Raw genomic sequence first — 16,448 nt, forward strand, 5'->3', positions numbered from 1 at the left:
AAAACCTTGATGGGGTTCACGTATTTTTGAAAGTCAACGACCTCATTCTTAAAAGTATCTTATACAAGAGATCTATAGTGGGATATTAAATTTTAGTTTTAAGCTTCCAACAAGAGGGAAAAAAACCATAAACTCAACCCATAACAATTAGTGATGGAAGAGCAATACTTTTTCTGCTTGGGCATAAAAAGTACAAATACATGAAAAAGAACGGCCGGAGTTGTACAAAACCACTTCCTCTCTTTCTAAGACTCATTTCTATGGTGACTTACTCAAGAAATCACATACTAAATAAACAAATCCTAAGAACACTCAGGAAGATCTTGTACAACTTCAAGTAAAGGCATACGAATAAAAGAGAGTATTTAGAAATTGTGCTTTCTTCACTGTATCACTGTCATTCAGTAAGGGTTTCTCATAACTGACTTCAGTTGGAAGTCTTAGAACAGAAGGAACCTGACCCTGTGTGGCCTTTGGACAAAAAAACTCTAATATGAGAAGAGATTCATGACTGTTCCAGTTCTGAGAGCCCTTTGACATATGAATATGTTAAAAAGTCCACCAAAAAAAGGAGAATTTACATGACTAGGTCAAATTACTATTACATAACCCTGAAAGTTAAGTAACTGAGGGTCAAACGTTAACTACTGTAGCCTATAGTAAAAAGCATCATCTGCTATTTTATAAAACTTCAACTGTTTTGTATTTTATTTCCCTCCTAAAAATTACATATAGTTGTCAAAACTGAAAGTACAGTCAGTCTAAGCCAGGTTTTAACACTGTATTTAAACAGCTTCCCAGAGTAATTTTTCCTGAGACATACCATTTGTTTATAAACATGTAATTAGGTATGTTCTGCTTAACAGTTCTCAATTGGTTTTGAAACCGTTTGCACAATTTCCCTGCTAACAGGGATTACTATATAAAATTATGAGGGCATATTTGGCATTACATGTACAGCTACACTAAGAGGGTACAGTGGTGGTGATAAAACGGTATATATTGCAATATTTTTCCCAATTAATCTGTACTCTCAACACAATTTATTGAGTATTTCAGTATCTTTGAATAACTCAGCCGTTTTTTTTGTTTGTCTTCCTTCTGGATCCAATACACAAGAAGAGATTTAATTATGCCCATTGTACCTTATAGTAAGTAAGCTTGCAGTATAAAGAATATTCAGCATAATTAGGGGGAAAAAAACCAACAAAAAAGGCCTGACAGTGTCAGCTTAAAAAAAATAAACACTTTAACAATATACCAAATACACTAGCAATGTCCAAATGCTGGGGTGACAAAAAGGTCTTTTGGCTATGTAGTAAACTCAGTTCTGTGCCTTGACAAAAAGCACCATTTCCAAACTTGTGGGAATTAAAATCATTCTTAAATTCTATCAAAACCCCAACTTTTGGTTCCACATCCAGACACTGATGGTCACATTACAGCAAACCCACAGCTTGGGTTGGTGGGGATTGCAATCCTGAACCTGGAATATGTCAGACACAGGTCTTCACTTCTGTATCAAGCTCTTTCTCACCATAAGACCTACACTAATACTCCCTAAATAAGAGCCCCCCTTTTATTAGATTACCTGGCTCTCCCTGACCCCACATTTAACAATAAATTCTTCAAGGCCAAGATTTCTGACTTCACTTCAGAAGCCCTGCGTGCTACAGTGGCGTGGTAAGAGCAGAACTTACGGGGATGATTCCAGTATGATGCTGTTGGCCTGGGTGGAGGATGGAGATCTGTGGTTTACAAATACTTCACTTGGAGAGGTGTGAACCACATGATCTACTAAATGTCCAACTGAAGAGGGTCGTAACCGGGCTCCTTCTTGAGTGAATGCAGAGTTGCGACTAAGAAGAAAAGCAGAGTGGTGCAATGTGACAAGAATATCATTGTTAATCTACATTTCTGATACTGCCCACTAAAATGGGATGCTGAAAAATTATTTCCTCTCAGTGCAAGCACATGTTCATACATGTATTTTTATTAAAATTTCAAAAATCACTGACAGAATTATGTTGCCAGATCAACATGTATTTAATTTTTTTAAGTGTTCAAAAATTATTTTAATAAACACTAAGGGCTATTTTAAAAATTTATTTACTTTTAGTTAAAGAAGCCTGAAACCATTATGGTCAAATGAACAAGCTCACAGCCCAGTCAGCAAGAAAAGGGATTCCTAAGAAGACAAATCCTGACTCTGCCCATGGCAGAAGTTAACCGGACTTCATTAAGATGAACAATTTATCCACTGCATCTTTGCCTAGAAGAATCATAAGTTTTGCACTGAGTGTCTTATCATTTCTGGAATCCAGTATTTTCCCATTTGAAAACTAGCACGACAATACTAAAATACCTTTTAAACATGTATGATTTATTTTGTTATGCTTTAAACATCATTATTACACAATTTTTCAGTAATTTTTAAATGCTACAGGTATTTACAACATTAATCTTGTGAATAATATGCTGCAGAATCTTAAAATCTTGTTGTTTATGTAATACAACATTGAGTAATACTGATTCTTAAGCAAGAGTCAGCACACTGAGAAAACTAGTCACCTTCCAAAAGAAATCTGGAATTTTTTTTCACTAACTTAAAACAGAAGGCTCTATCATGTGAAAAGAGTGAACACTGGAAGGAAAGACAGAAAAATTGAGAGGAATAAATCTGCAAGGATTTCCAATTAAGTAATTTACTTCAATGTTTTAAAAAATAGTATTAAACAAAATAAATTATTTTTAAAAATATCACATAGATTTTATCATTGGGGTCTTTTTTTTTTTTTTTAACCAAATTAACAACTTAGTTTTAACTGTGTTTGAGAAAACTCAGACTCTTAAATTTAGGGTAGTGTGATACATTCTACACTTTACATAGGTCAAGTGAGAAGTACCTAAAAACTAAAAACTTTGTTTGAATCTGAAGCTACGTATTACAGAGAATCATTTGGCACAGATTTTTTGAAGCTATTTGTGTATGTAACACATTAATCCTTTTATTACACAAGTAGGTCACTCACGTTAGAGGTATAGAGTCACTTGTAGGGAGAAATTTGATGCTACTCACTGATTTGGGGTTCCAGGTGGAGACCGTGACGGGAGGCTCTGGGTTTCCAACCTATCATCAGACAGTGAGTTCCTACTCACTACTTCCCAATCCATCCCACTCATTACTTTCCGTGCCAAGGGTTTACTGGGGGATCTAGAAGAAAAAAGTAAAATGTCTAACCAAAAATTGTATGATGCAAGAACAAAATTACATAAAACTCACCACAATGAAACTGATGTTCTATCATAGGAAACCAAATGATATGTAAGAAAGAAGTAATAATTCAAAGCTGTATTTACATGGGCAGTTCTGAATTTTCTCCATCTACTGTATTTCATTTACTGTACTTTGAAAAGAATGCAATTGAAATAGTAATAAACTACTGTTGGCTGTGAGGGAGATAGGTAAGACAGAATGTGAACTCACTGAACTTATAATGCCTCAAACACAGTCTGACTCAAAACAGCATAATCATTGGGAGAGCTGAACTTGAAAAATGTAGAACAAAACAAAACAAATAAACAAGCAAAAAAAACCCCTCTAAGTAACACAACTTTTTAGCCACCTCAATGAAAACATTGAGGTGGCCAAAAAACTCCCAAATACTTTCAAGAACTGAAAGCGAGATAATCAACAACATGGCAACAGTGTTACAAAATTTTGTTTAGACATCAGGAATTTCCATCAAGATGACATGTTTTTTCCCAGAACCTGCTTTGTCACTTGTCAGGCAGATGCAATATTATTTAATTATTTGAACTTCTTTGTGGGTAACAGAATCCCATTCTCCAGTCATTCCAGGATGCCTACAATCTCTTTCACTTATTTTTTCAGCACAAATGAAACTATACTTGCAATCTCTTATGAAATACTACATTTTCCTTTTATATTGGAAAGCATCAAATGAATCATCTGTGGCTGCTTTTTTCCTAGCATTGCATTGGATAGTTCAGTCATCCTACAACTAAACATACCCAGACTTTCATAGTTTGTTGTTTTCAACTGAAAATTCTTCAGCTAACAATAAAAATACTTTTAAACGATCTGTACATGTCTTGTATATTTCGTGTTACTGGGTTTTTACTTCTACTGCTTTGATGGTGCTACACAGTTCAGATTTCTTCTCGAACATTACCTAACCCTCTTTCCTTCCAGTGATATTTCAATCTTTTGTGACATGATAATTTAATTTCTATTTGCCTCCATATTCATTCATTAAATTCTCCAGCTTTACACAATATGGTGACAACATATTATTGTATGAGTAGTACAGCTTCATACACTCACATCAAAAACTAATTTCTGCCTTCACTGTCCTTGTGACACATGGTAACTGTTCTTTATCATCATTATTATTGGTTTACTGAAAGAGCAACTCCAGAAAGAAGGAACTTCAAGAAATTTAGGAATTAACGCACACAAACTACATCCTCTGAAAATGAGAAACTTGGTTACAAATGCATTTTTGCTTCTCAGAAAACATAAAACTCAGTGCAAGTCACCACCTTAACACTATCAAAAAAGTCAACAACAAAAACCAACCAAACATTATATTGAATAAGCTTCATGAAGAAGCTCATACAGAAATGAGTAAGATGTCAACATTGTTTGACAGTGATGGAGTGGTGGTATGCTTGCAGAGGGTTTATTTTTATTTTTACCCCACTAAGCAGTTCTAAACACGTATTGCATTCTGCTTTGTTGCTCTAAAGTCTTACTGAGTAACAGCTGACAAGTTTCAGACAGTTAAACCAGATGGGCTTTTCCAAATAATACTGTTTCAGGTGTTATTCCACCTGGGGGAAAAGTCTAATAGTACATTGATATTTGAAAAGAGGGAAAATATAAATTAAGTCCTCAGGAGAAGCACATCCAGTTTCCTAGCATGCTTCACCAGATTTAAGGAGTATTAATTTAATTTGAAAAATAATTAGTTTGTTGTCAGATCAATGAAACCAAAATTCCAATTCCTGTAATCTGCTTTAAAAATGTGAGCAACTCAAACCACTTGGGCATCTTTCTTCACAAACATGTAAATGTGAGCAGTTCTGAACAAGTAAAATAATACGAAACTGAAATAGCAGAACTGAAATCCATGTCTAACTTTAGCCTTTTGTTATTCTTGTATTGATCAGGGTTCTGATGAGCTGGACCCTGCTGACACCCAATCATCTGTTTGCAGCCAGCAGATGAGCACTAAGAGCCAGCTCTGCCAAGAGGTGGATTCTACTACCAATGGAATAACAGTCTGAGGGAAAAATGCAGACCAACATAACATAACCAATGCTGAATTAGGTAAATACAGGACTGCAGATACAGTATTTGCTGACAGACATGTAAAGGCAACTTCTGAACCTCAGTTACCTTCAGTGAAGAAGCAACAAATGGAATGTAGGACAGTTGGAGGGGGGGGACTTTATTTAACATGCAACAGTAGGAGTGCACCATCCTTGACTATGCGAGACTAGATAAATTATGGAGAGACACAGACGCATACAGAGTGGGGAAAAATATCCAAGTTTTTCCAAAAATTACATTTTGACTGCTTCAAAAACCTCTTCTGCTTTGTATCTTAAGTCACAGTCTGTAACTGTGTTTATGTAAACTTCCTCAAGCTATACAACAAAGGAATATAACTCTAAAATGAGCAAAGCATCACCTTCTTCCCTATGAAAACATCCAATGTCAAGAAAACACTCACCTTTTACTGTGGATAGGGCCTGATCTTTCAGAAGTAGTACCTTATCACCATGATAAACAGCTGCAGTGTTTATCACCAAAGCTTCGTCTCAATTATTTTATTAACAGCTCTAACCTCAGAGTCCCCACCCACTCATGTTTGTTGCCCCAATTTCCTGTCTTTGCAGAAATTTCAAAGAAAAAATTACCACATTGCAGAACTGAACTTCTTAGTGCTGTGGCTTTTTGATTTTAGTTCTCCTGTCAACACTTCTAAATCTAACAATAAGTTATTTTATTTAATTAACATTTAAGATTTGTTGTGAAATTTGTCCTGTGTCTCTGGCTTCTAACAATATTAAAATAATTTTCTCATGGCAGAGTGCAGCTGAGGAGATGGCAGAAGGGAACTAAGATGGATAAAACTTTGAAATTTTGAAATTCTAAATTCCACCTCTGTCTGCTCAGCCTGGATGCTTCTATTGCACACACCACAGAGCACTGACAGTTAACAGAATAAGCGATTTTCAGATTTGATTTTGGTGGACCTGCAGAGACATTCCTAAGAAAGTTGGAAGCACTCCCATCTATTTGAGTAGCAACAGGAACTGGCAACTTCACCTGCCCTCAAGTCTTATAAACTGCAATGTTACAGTAAATACAAAAAAAACCCCACCCAAACACCCAAAACTGAGTAGCAGGGATGAAATTACATAATGCAACTAAAAAAAAATAACATTGTATTAGCTTAGCTACAGTACAGAAGATCTGTCTTTGAAGACAGAATTTGTTTGGCATACCACAGCTGAAGGGCCAAAATCTTGCAGAAGCTGGGAAAGAACAAGTGTTGTTTGGGACTACAGGTAGGAATTTAAAAAGTAGATTCTGTCCCAAAAAGAAATATAACCTGAAGCCACAGCCTTGCTTTGTATTTTGATAAGGAGTACAGGGAATGCATTTCTCAGCAAAACTGACAAATACTGCTGCAGACCAAGAGATTGAAACTACACACAAATCTGCAATGTACATCACACAAATTACATAGGCAATTTAAAACACCTAAGAAATTATTTAATTGACCTGAATAATTGCACAGTTGAAGCAAGATTGGATTTCTGGAAACAGAGGCTGCATTTTAATGGCAGGGAGTTTGCAGATACAAATGACTGACACCCACTCACTCAGAAGCCATTCTCTCAGCCCCTGTGCACACCAGAACTGAACAGCCCTAAAATATTTTGCAAGGACTCTAAGAGAAAGCAGTGCCCTTTAAATGTTCTCTCAATTCATGACTTGATTGAACCTTTTTTAGTATTATTATATACTTTTATTAAGTTTCTGGGAATTCTTAAGGGGTTTCGTGGATTGTGAATATCCTTTAATAAGCGAGGCCAAGTGAACAGCTGTAATGAAAATTATAAAAACACCACCAAACAAAAACAAAATAAAACCAAACAAAAAACCCCAAGACCTAAACAACTGCAGCAACAGCCTTCAGAATGCTGAGCTTAATGCTGCATGAAGAATGCATGCGATTTATTATATAGAAAATACCCTTCACAGTAATAGTTCCATTTTTAAAGATTAAATGTAAATGTTTTTATGATTTGGAAAAAGAAATTCTTCAGCTAATTTTAAAGTAAAATCCTGAGAACAAACAGCTAAACCTGCTTCCTGTAGGCTGAAATTGTTTTTTTATTTAAATGGCTGTTAAAAGATTTTATTTCCCTCTCTTGTTCTCTGCACCCACGTTCTACACAGCATGCAAAGTCCAGACCAGCTGGTCATTACTTGTGGCAATCAGCATTTCCCAACTTAGAATAAACAGATCACTCAAGCAACAATTCAGTGTAATTCTCTGTGCTCATTTTCTTACCATGAAATGATTCAGAGGTTTGCTTAGACAATATTAGTTCAAATAAAGTAGTTTCTAATTAGATATTGTTAAGAAATCCAAGAGTAAATCTGGATAACTCTACCGAAAAAGCCAGCAAAACCAATTTTTAACTCACTTTGAATAAATCTTCCTATGTAATAATAATTAAGGCAACAGCAATTATTTAAATTTATGTGCCCACCTAATTCTCAAGAAAGACCTTGAAAAGCAACCAAAAGAAGCCCACTGCCTGAAAGCTGAAAAAGCTGTTGAACACCACCATGACTTTGTCTAATAAAGACACATCATAAAAGAGAAAGGCAGGTTCCAGGAATAGAACACATATTACACCTGGAAAATCTTAGAAGACAAAATTTATCCTCTGTATGAATACAGAAGTGCTGACTCAGTACACCAAATGTACTTGAAATATAACATTTACTTGAATATGTATATGTTTAGAAGATGAAGAATTAATGTTCTTAGATTAAGTTTCTCAAACATAATTGTGTTCTAGAAATATCTTCTGTTTCAAGCTTTTTTCACTCTTGAAAATACTTAAGATCTTTAAAACTGAAAATACATTAACTGCACACTGTCATGAGAAAGACAAGCAGCTGATTTGTTAAAAGCCTTTTGAGATGCATTTGTTAAAATACACCGTTATTTCATTTCACTGATATAAATATATATGCCTCAGACATCAGTCATCAACATTTCTTAGAAACAAAGTATGTGGATAAATGCTCTATTTCTTAATACAAAAGCAACAGTGGAAAATAAAATTCCTGAAAATGGAAGAGCCAAGCATTTTATTAACTAAAAACCCCAAAGATTTATGAAAATAAGATCAGTTCCAGCCATGGCTTTCGATTTTATCAACTTCATTGCTTTTATCCAACTATATATTATAAATTGGAAGCGACCCCCAGCAGCACTTGCTGGGTTTTGCTGTAAAGGGAAGAGTGCCATCTGCTGTATAAGAGTTTCTGAAATGATAAAAATACTCCTCAAAATCAGATGTCCTCCACTCTCCTTACTTGTGGGGAATTGCCAAGTTCCAAGTGCAACAAGAAAAATAGTTTTGAACTGATTCATAGCTGTCATTTAGTGAAGTAAAGCTCACCTATCAGAGTGTTGAGTCTCCTGAGTACTAAAAAAAGTTGATCCAAGTACAAATCTAAATTCACATTCTCAAAATAAATTGAGTAAAAAAAGACTTACATGGAAAAAAATGGTTTTATAAAATCTACTTGTTCAACCAACATGTTACAGCATTTCTGCCCCCCAAACCTCCTACAGAGCTGTCTATCTATGGTGGGCTGAACTAAAACCCTAATTATATTCTAATGTACAGGGGGAAAGAAGGTGTGGAGACAGGGAAGAAAATGAAGACAAAATTCACCAATGCTCTTAAAACAGTGTCTACAGGCACTTGGAAAGGTAGCTAGACTTACTACGAGAAGTCTGCAAGCATCAATTTAAACTCTGGAGTTCTCTAAGGGGCAAATAGGCATCTTGAATCTCAGTAAAAGCAGAAGCATAAAAACGGACAGAGCTGCCCCCTCCCCACAAGGATTCTATTAATGTTCAGAGCAAACTGCCAGGTGGATATACCAGCTGTTTTACTTTGGAAAACAGCATCATAATTTCAGAAGAAATTACTAAATTTATGTCTTGACTCTTTCATTGTGATCACTAAACTCCTCAGGAGCCTGGAATACAATTAAGTAATATATTCTTGATTAGCCAACTACTCTGTGACCAAATACCTTCAAGAAGCAGAGCACTTTTCGTAGCAAAATGCCTTACAGAGACTACAGTAATAAAGCTGCTCTCACAAGACTCACTGTACTTACTCTAAAGGAAATACATGTTTACAGTTGCAGGTTATTATCATAGACAAAATACCCATTAACTTAGTATTTTAATGGAGTATTTTAGCAGCAGGAGACCATTCTTTGTAATAAAAACAGCACAAAGAGTGCTAATACATGTAACAACAAACTATGTAGACTGAAGGCTATTCTGAGTTTTGAAAATATATAAAGGGGGAAATATTACAGAATGTAAATTACTTACCTTGCAAATACCCTGTCTTTATTTGCTCTTTCTTTACCATACTGCACAGATTGGACCTCTGTTCTCCCACTGGAAAGCAAAAAAAAAAAAAAATCAAACTGCTAAATCTGACACTATTAAATAACAATTTCTTGTTTTAAATGGAACAATCTCGAGAAAATTCCTAAATTCTGTTTTCAGTCATGCTCAAGCAATTGCCCCAGCTTCAGTACAGCATAACCTTAGCATTTGGTAGAAATGTAGGTTTTCTTTCCAAATAATTTTATATGTAACAAAAGCTTTCCCTTCACTTTGCTTTTTTATCCAAAGCAATAAGAAATCTCTTATTGGATCTCTGGGTAACACTTAACAATATTTCCTGTTATAGACACTATCTATAACAGTGTCTCTTCCTAAACTATTCCCTGAATTGCTAATAACAGTTTCTACTTAGTTTAGCAAAATAACACAAAAAAAATTACATGATAAGCACATCAGGATTGTATTCTTTTATGCAACTTGTCAAAACTAAGTTTAGATCTTGAACTTGCTGACTTTTCATGTAAGACCAGATGTCTTGTGTCAAATCAAAGATTCTTTATAATATTCCATAATTTCTCTTCTAGAAAAAAATTACAGTTTTTAACTATCTATCAGCACTTAAAAATTGGTGACAAGATACCAGTAACACTTGTTCTTGTAGCCACTTCCCCAGTAATAACTTCAGAACAAGCACGGAGTCTCTTACACTACAAAACCAAATAATCAGCTATTTTCACGTTCATATTACAGAACTACTGGATATGTGAAGACCTGAGAAATGGGTCAGCTGGAATCTTATGAAATTCAATTAAGGAAAATGCTAAGACTTGCAACTGAGGAGGAATAGCCCCATGCATGGGCTGTGTGTCAACTGGCTGGAGAGCAGGTTTGCCCAGCACAGGTGAGAGCACATCTGGACTGCCTGGTGGAGCTCCAGAGCTCTGCAAGTCAAGCAAAGGGCCATAAAGACAACTAAGGGTCGGCAGCATCTGATAGATGGGGAAAGGCTGAGAGAGCTGGGACTTTAGCCTCAGAAACAGAAGGCTCAGGAGGATCAAATGCCAGAAAGGGGAAGTAAAAAAGTACAGCCAGACATTTCTCAATAGAGCCCAGAAACAGGACAAGAGGCAATCGGCACAAACAGAAATATGAGGTATCTTAATCAGGGCTGGCGGCAAGGACAGGGCTACAAAACAACAGCCTCATCACGCACCAAAACAAAACAAAGCTTTTACTTTGAAGATAGTTTAGCATTGAACCAGGTTGCTCAGGTGCAGTTTTCCTCCTTGAAGACATTCAAAACTTGGCTGGATACTCTCCTAGGCAACATGCTACAGAGGACCCTGATAGAGTAGGGCACTGGATTCAGCAGTGTCCAGAACTGCCCTCCAACCTCTGTGTGCTGAAATTCCAGGAAATTTCTCTTTCCAAACCTGCTGCCAGCTAAATTGATGGGGTTACAAATTTTTAACTCCAACAAGCAGTAAACTGGCTGTATTTGTCTCCATTCCTTTCCAATAACTCTGTCATTGTATTTGTCCTTCTATAACTGCTATTAATAACTGATTTAAGGTTTTCAGAGAATTGATGTTCCTGCTCTTCTTTCTTTCTGTGTAATTTATATTGCATTTTTGGACACTGAGCTTGATCTATTATTTTATTGCCTACTTACCCTTCATTGTGCAATACCACCAAAACTTTCTACTGTTGACTTCAGATTTTACTAGAAGACTTTGTATCACTTCAGTGGTAATTTCCTCCCTCATGAAGAAAGAGCCTACTTGTTTGCCATCTGGTTAAAAGAAATGCTAATACACAGTAAAACTCTTCCATGTTTTTTCATGAGTATTTGGTGAGGAATACTACAGGAATAATACAAAGAACCACTTTGAAAAATCCAATGACAGTCTAAAGAAGTCACTTTGCATCCCTCTTGGAAGCTTTAAAAAAACAAAAAACCTCCAAAAACCAAACTCGCTTTAACGTTTGATGCATAGAAGTATTTTAGACCAATGGAAATAGCTTATGTAACAATTTAATTGTTCAACAATTTCATGTCCCAAATTTCTTTCAGAAGTGGAGATAATTCTGTTTAAACCTGTCAGTTCTGTATTTTACTGACTACTTTTGATCATACAAATGTTGGCTGGAAGTCTCTAGTCCAATCTCCTGCTAACACTAAGTCACCTCTGGCCATGGCTTTGTCTATGTGACTTTTGAAAGCCTCCACTAAGAGGAGCCACACCCAGTCCACGTAACTTGTTCTGGCAACACAGTTCTAAAAAAGCCAGATACTTTCCTTCATGTCCACCCAGAATCTTCAAGGTGAAATCTCACTTGCCTGCTACCAGCACCTTTGGGTCCATCAGTACTGACATTACCCTTGAAGTAGCTTCAGGATTGCTACTGAATTCCCCTTTAGCTTTCTCTTCATCAGATTAAACAAGCCTAGAGCCCTCAACCTCTCCCTGTGTGCCATGTTACTCCTGTTACACTGCCTGTCAACAAGCTCTCAAACTACTTGCAGAAATTCCAGCCTTTTGGCTGTTTCAGCAACTTTAATGACCTTCTTAATTTTTATGCAGTTTCCCTTTTCATCTTATGTTAACTTAAGTTGGATGTCATCATCAAAGAGCTATTCTGTAATAGTAACCACAATGATTCAGATTCAAAATCCTTACAGAAATGAAAAAGCTCCCTGAAATTCTCTACAGCAACACTGAGTCAAGTCTCAAACACTGTTCAGTATCACAGAATGTCGTTTCTCAATTGGGTACTGTGAATGCTGGTCAAAAAACAGATGCTATAAACAGTTAGCCACTGAATTACTTTTCTTTTTATACATTTATGCAATTCACAAGTGTGACAGAAATAGCCTGTTACTGTGTTTTCTAGCTTTTCATCATGTCCCTTTGTACGTCACAGACACTAATGCCATTCTAGATGGATGATTAGTAGTAGCTCTGTTATTCTCTGTTTCAGGCACAATTTAAACCACTGGCATTCTACATTACTTGCAGAGACAGTTAATTCAGTCACTGAACAGAGATATTTTTTTTTTTTTAAATAAAAAGTATAAGCCAGCAAAACCCAGCACCACCCACTCCAGCTTTGCAGGGATTATAGTTATTGCACAGTCATTCTGTGCATCTTCAAATTTCTTGCCTATTATTTTAAGTTCATCCTTCAAGGTTATGGATTTAATTTCCTCATTTTCTAAAGTTCTGGTTTTGATACAAAACATGTATGTCCTTTGTTTTCACCTAATTTCTATTTGCATACATGTAGGTAAGTGGGCTTTACATGTACAAGCTTCTTTTCAGCGATTTGTATTTGGTATTTATTTAGGTCTGTTTTGTTGCTGTTGCTGCATGCAGTATCTGAGACTCAATAGTTTTCAAAAGCACCAGGTCAAAGACTCTGAGGTTTTGAGACAACATTTTTAAGATAAAGATAACCTAGCTGGAGAACAGGCCAAAAAATGCAGCTTGGGAGACAATCTCAGAGCACTAGTGCAGTAACAACTACTAAAATTAATATAATTGTCTTTTCAAGCTATCTTAAAAAAATTAGTGATATTTGAAACTTAGGCCAACAGGGAAGGGGAACAGTAGCAGGATTCAAAACCTACTTGAACTACATTTTAATATAGATGCTAGATAATTCCCTGTTCGCTGATGAGCTGCCTACTCACTCATATCCTTTCCCATATATTTCAAATCAGCACTTACCAGTACCGGAACTTGGAACCCAAAGTGAAATAATGTGCAAAAAAGTTCTTCTGAGGTGGGAGTGGTCTGTCCAAACGGAAGAACGTGTGATGCTCAACACAAGCTTTCCACAAATTCTTACATGCTCTGTAATTCACCATATTGAATCCCAGTAATGTTTCTCTAGATTCATGCTAAAAAATGAGGAAAACATATTTCAGATAAGAGTTATTCCAAGTTATTTTTGAAACTAAAATAAATATTGTTGGCATTGGTATTTTTTTTAAATCAGGCTTTTTGAAGTGGTACTCTAATTTTCTATTAACTTTATGTACAACAAACTCTTTTAAAATACCTTTACAAGTTTTTTAAAGGATTTTTTTTGTTCCTCTGGGTTGTTTTTTGTTATTTTTTAAAGAACCTGCTCAAAGGTTAACAGTCTGTTTAGTTATATAGAAACCAGTCTAAAAGGTATGACCCAACATGAAAAGAATTCCATGATTTGGGAGCCCAAAGACAATGTGCCTCTCTGTTCAAAACTACAATTAAGATGAGGAATTGTTGTGCACTTGTGGCAGTTGGAGATTGGGAACAGGTATTGATCTCAACAGCAACTGACAGTTCCTACTTTTAAATGATTCATTAGATTCCTGGGAAATGCAAGAAGCAAAATGGCAAAGCAAGCTAAGCTATTCTGCTTATTGAGAGAACTTGATAACAACCTCTGTAGGTCCCAAAGTATCAGCAGCATTCTTCTTTCTCTTCACAGTACTAAGTTCTCCCCAACATTTTGCACACCTTAACTGATTTCACTTAGTAGTAAAGTCTTTTTCCAAGTTAAGCTATTGTTGGTCTGCTCATATTCAGATCTGCTGAGAAACCAAGGCAGAAAGACCTGCAATTCTTCCCCCAGTGTTGTATTCAGGAACGACACAGTATTTTCAGCCACAGGACAAATTCAGGGGCAAATAAAGTGAATTTAAAACAAACAGCAAATTCTAAGTCTTTATTGATGAAATTTAAGAAATTATATCCAAGAAATGAAATCCTGATATTTTAATTCAATTACAAAGATTACTTATATCTCTGTTTTTAATTTCCAAGTGCTGCCAACTGTTCCCCATATTTTCTAGACATGTGAACAGAACCATTTAAAAATAAAAAATCAGAAACAAGATAACAGAAATTAAGTCCATTACCTATGCAGTTATAAAAGGCTTTATCAACAATATAAAAGTCAAACAATATAAACAAGGTAGATTACTATTCTGCAAGAGCAACTACATGTAATTATGGACTCCCTTCATCTGGATGCAGTAAAGGATGAAACAGCTAAGATTTTAGATTCTAACAACGAGTAATCATGATGTAGCAAATTTTCATGTTCTGTCAACCTTTTAAACAGTTGGAAAAGAAAATTTGACAAGTTATATGAGGTGGTGATCATGCATTTTAATGTCAGTCAAAGTATTATAATTATGGTTTGGGGAAAAAAATAAAACTTGCTGTTTCCCCTAGTTTGTATTCCAGAAAATGAGCTGATCTGAATCTCATGCCACCATCTGATCAGTAGATCAGACAAGAAGCATGAAGGAGGAGCTGGTATAGCAGCATGAGAAGGAGCTGCAGCAAGATCAACTTAATTGTAATGCGAGACAGCACTTTCACAGGAACTTGGTGTGCTAGAGCTTTAAAGGTACCTTAACAATAGTTCTATTCATAGCTTTTAAAGCTTTCATTGCAGTGCAGGGAGAACTCATTCTCAAACCCTACCCTTCATCTCAATTACAGCTAGGGAATATTGTTTAAAGTAAAGAATAATATATGATGTTAGCTAAGTGCGCTCATTCCTTCCCTATTCACCCTTGAAGGTTCTGTAATATTCTAATGTAACTTGGGCACTTGAAATTCATCTTAGCTGATGATTCTGGGCTGCAAGATCTGGTTCTATGGCTAGATTTAGAATAAGGTTGCTCCTGTATTCCTTGGAAACAGCAGGCTTGATTCAATGTGGGCTCAGCACATAGACACCAAGCTAACATTTGTAATATCCAGAGTACTTCTGCTGAAAGCACGTAAGGTAACAGGACATATAACAGTTATACTGCAGCCCACGGAATGCTTTTACATCAGAAGGCTCCAGCAAGATGCAGAATGCTCTATGGTCTGATAACGACATGCAGGCATTTCAGGGGGTTATGTCTCTTGAGATCAGTGTTAGAAGACTACCTCAGAGAGTCACAGCAGGATTCTGCTCCAAAATATCTTAGTAATTTTGTCTATAGTTTTTGTTAAACAGAGGAAAACAGTCTGCTTGCTACAGACAGGAAGAGTGAAGCAGCTGAGATGCAATACTGGTAATGAAGCTCTGGGCCCCAGCACAAAACTACAGTAAGACAAATAGAGGTAGGGTATAGTGAAGTCCAAGTCATCTTTGTGATTCCTATTCTTAAAAATGCAAACCCAACAAAAAATCTGGATTTTTTTTGGATATCCAAAAGACTGGATATTGGTGCTCACACAGAACAGCTCAGTACTTGAATAAGCACCTTGAGTGGGGCCATTCATTCACACCCACCTTTGCTTGCCTTGAAACAGTGACTCCAAAGCAGATCTCTTGCTGCTCAGGAAAGAAACTGGGTTGAAAAACTTACTCTCTAATGAGACCTTTTTTACTTTGGCTAAACAAGGAAAAGCTCCAGAAAAAAAAGCACAAATTCCCTGCCCCATCTCAGAGAGAGAAAAAGACTTGTGCTTTACATTGGCAGATGCTCCCCATACTCAACATCTTCCAGAAACAGTGAGCAAAAGTCCTGTGAAAGCTTAAATGCAGCACAGATACTTCTGCCAGCAGTGTTTGCTCTTCACAAAAAAAAGGCAACACACAAGCTTTGATAGGATTAGGCAGCAATCAAGAAGGCATTTAATGAATGCCAGTGCCACTTAAGATCAAGTATGCACTTGGGCAGATAAACCTATGCCTCACCTTGTGATTTTAGACCAAGCTCTTTCCAAAAGT

The 16,448-nt window shown here is 36.2% G+C and overlaps 1 protein-coding gene across 5 annotated transcripts in view; it reads right to left on the bottom strand.

The window, feature by feature from the left end:
- PTPN4 (protein tyrosine phosphatase non-receptor type 4) overlaps positions 1-16,448 on the bottom strand; it is a 111,927-nt gene that overhangs the window by 27,247 nt on the left and 68,232 nt on the right. For all 5 annotated transcript variants that reach the window (XR_009277707.1, XM_058839352.1, XM_058839349.1 and 2 more), the window contains exons 12-15: positions 13,451-13,623; positions 9,699-9,767; positions 3,080-3,214; positions 1,701-1,859 (exon numbers count right to left, since the gene is read on the bottom strand). Coding sequence is in view for 4 of the 5 variants with exons in the window: in XM_058839352.1 (XP_058695335.1) it covers positions 1,701-1,859; positions 3,080-3,214; positions 9,699-9,767; positions 13,451-13,623 (536 nt within the window). In the remaining variant the exon portion in view is untranslated. The remainder of the gene's footprint in view (positions 1-1,700; positions 1,860-3,079; positions 3,215-9,698; positions 9,768-13,450; positions 13,624-16,448) is intronic.

This window comes from Poecile atricapillus, chromosome 5 (assembly GCF_030490865.1).
Source record: "Poecile atricapillus isolate bPoeAtr1 chromosome 5, bPoeAtr1.hap1, whole genome shotgun sequence".
Taxonomy (NCBI): domain Eukaryota; kingdom Metazoa; phylum Chordata; class Aves; order Passeriformes; family Paridae; genus Poecile; species Poecile atricapillus.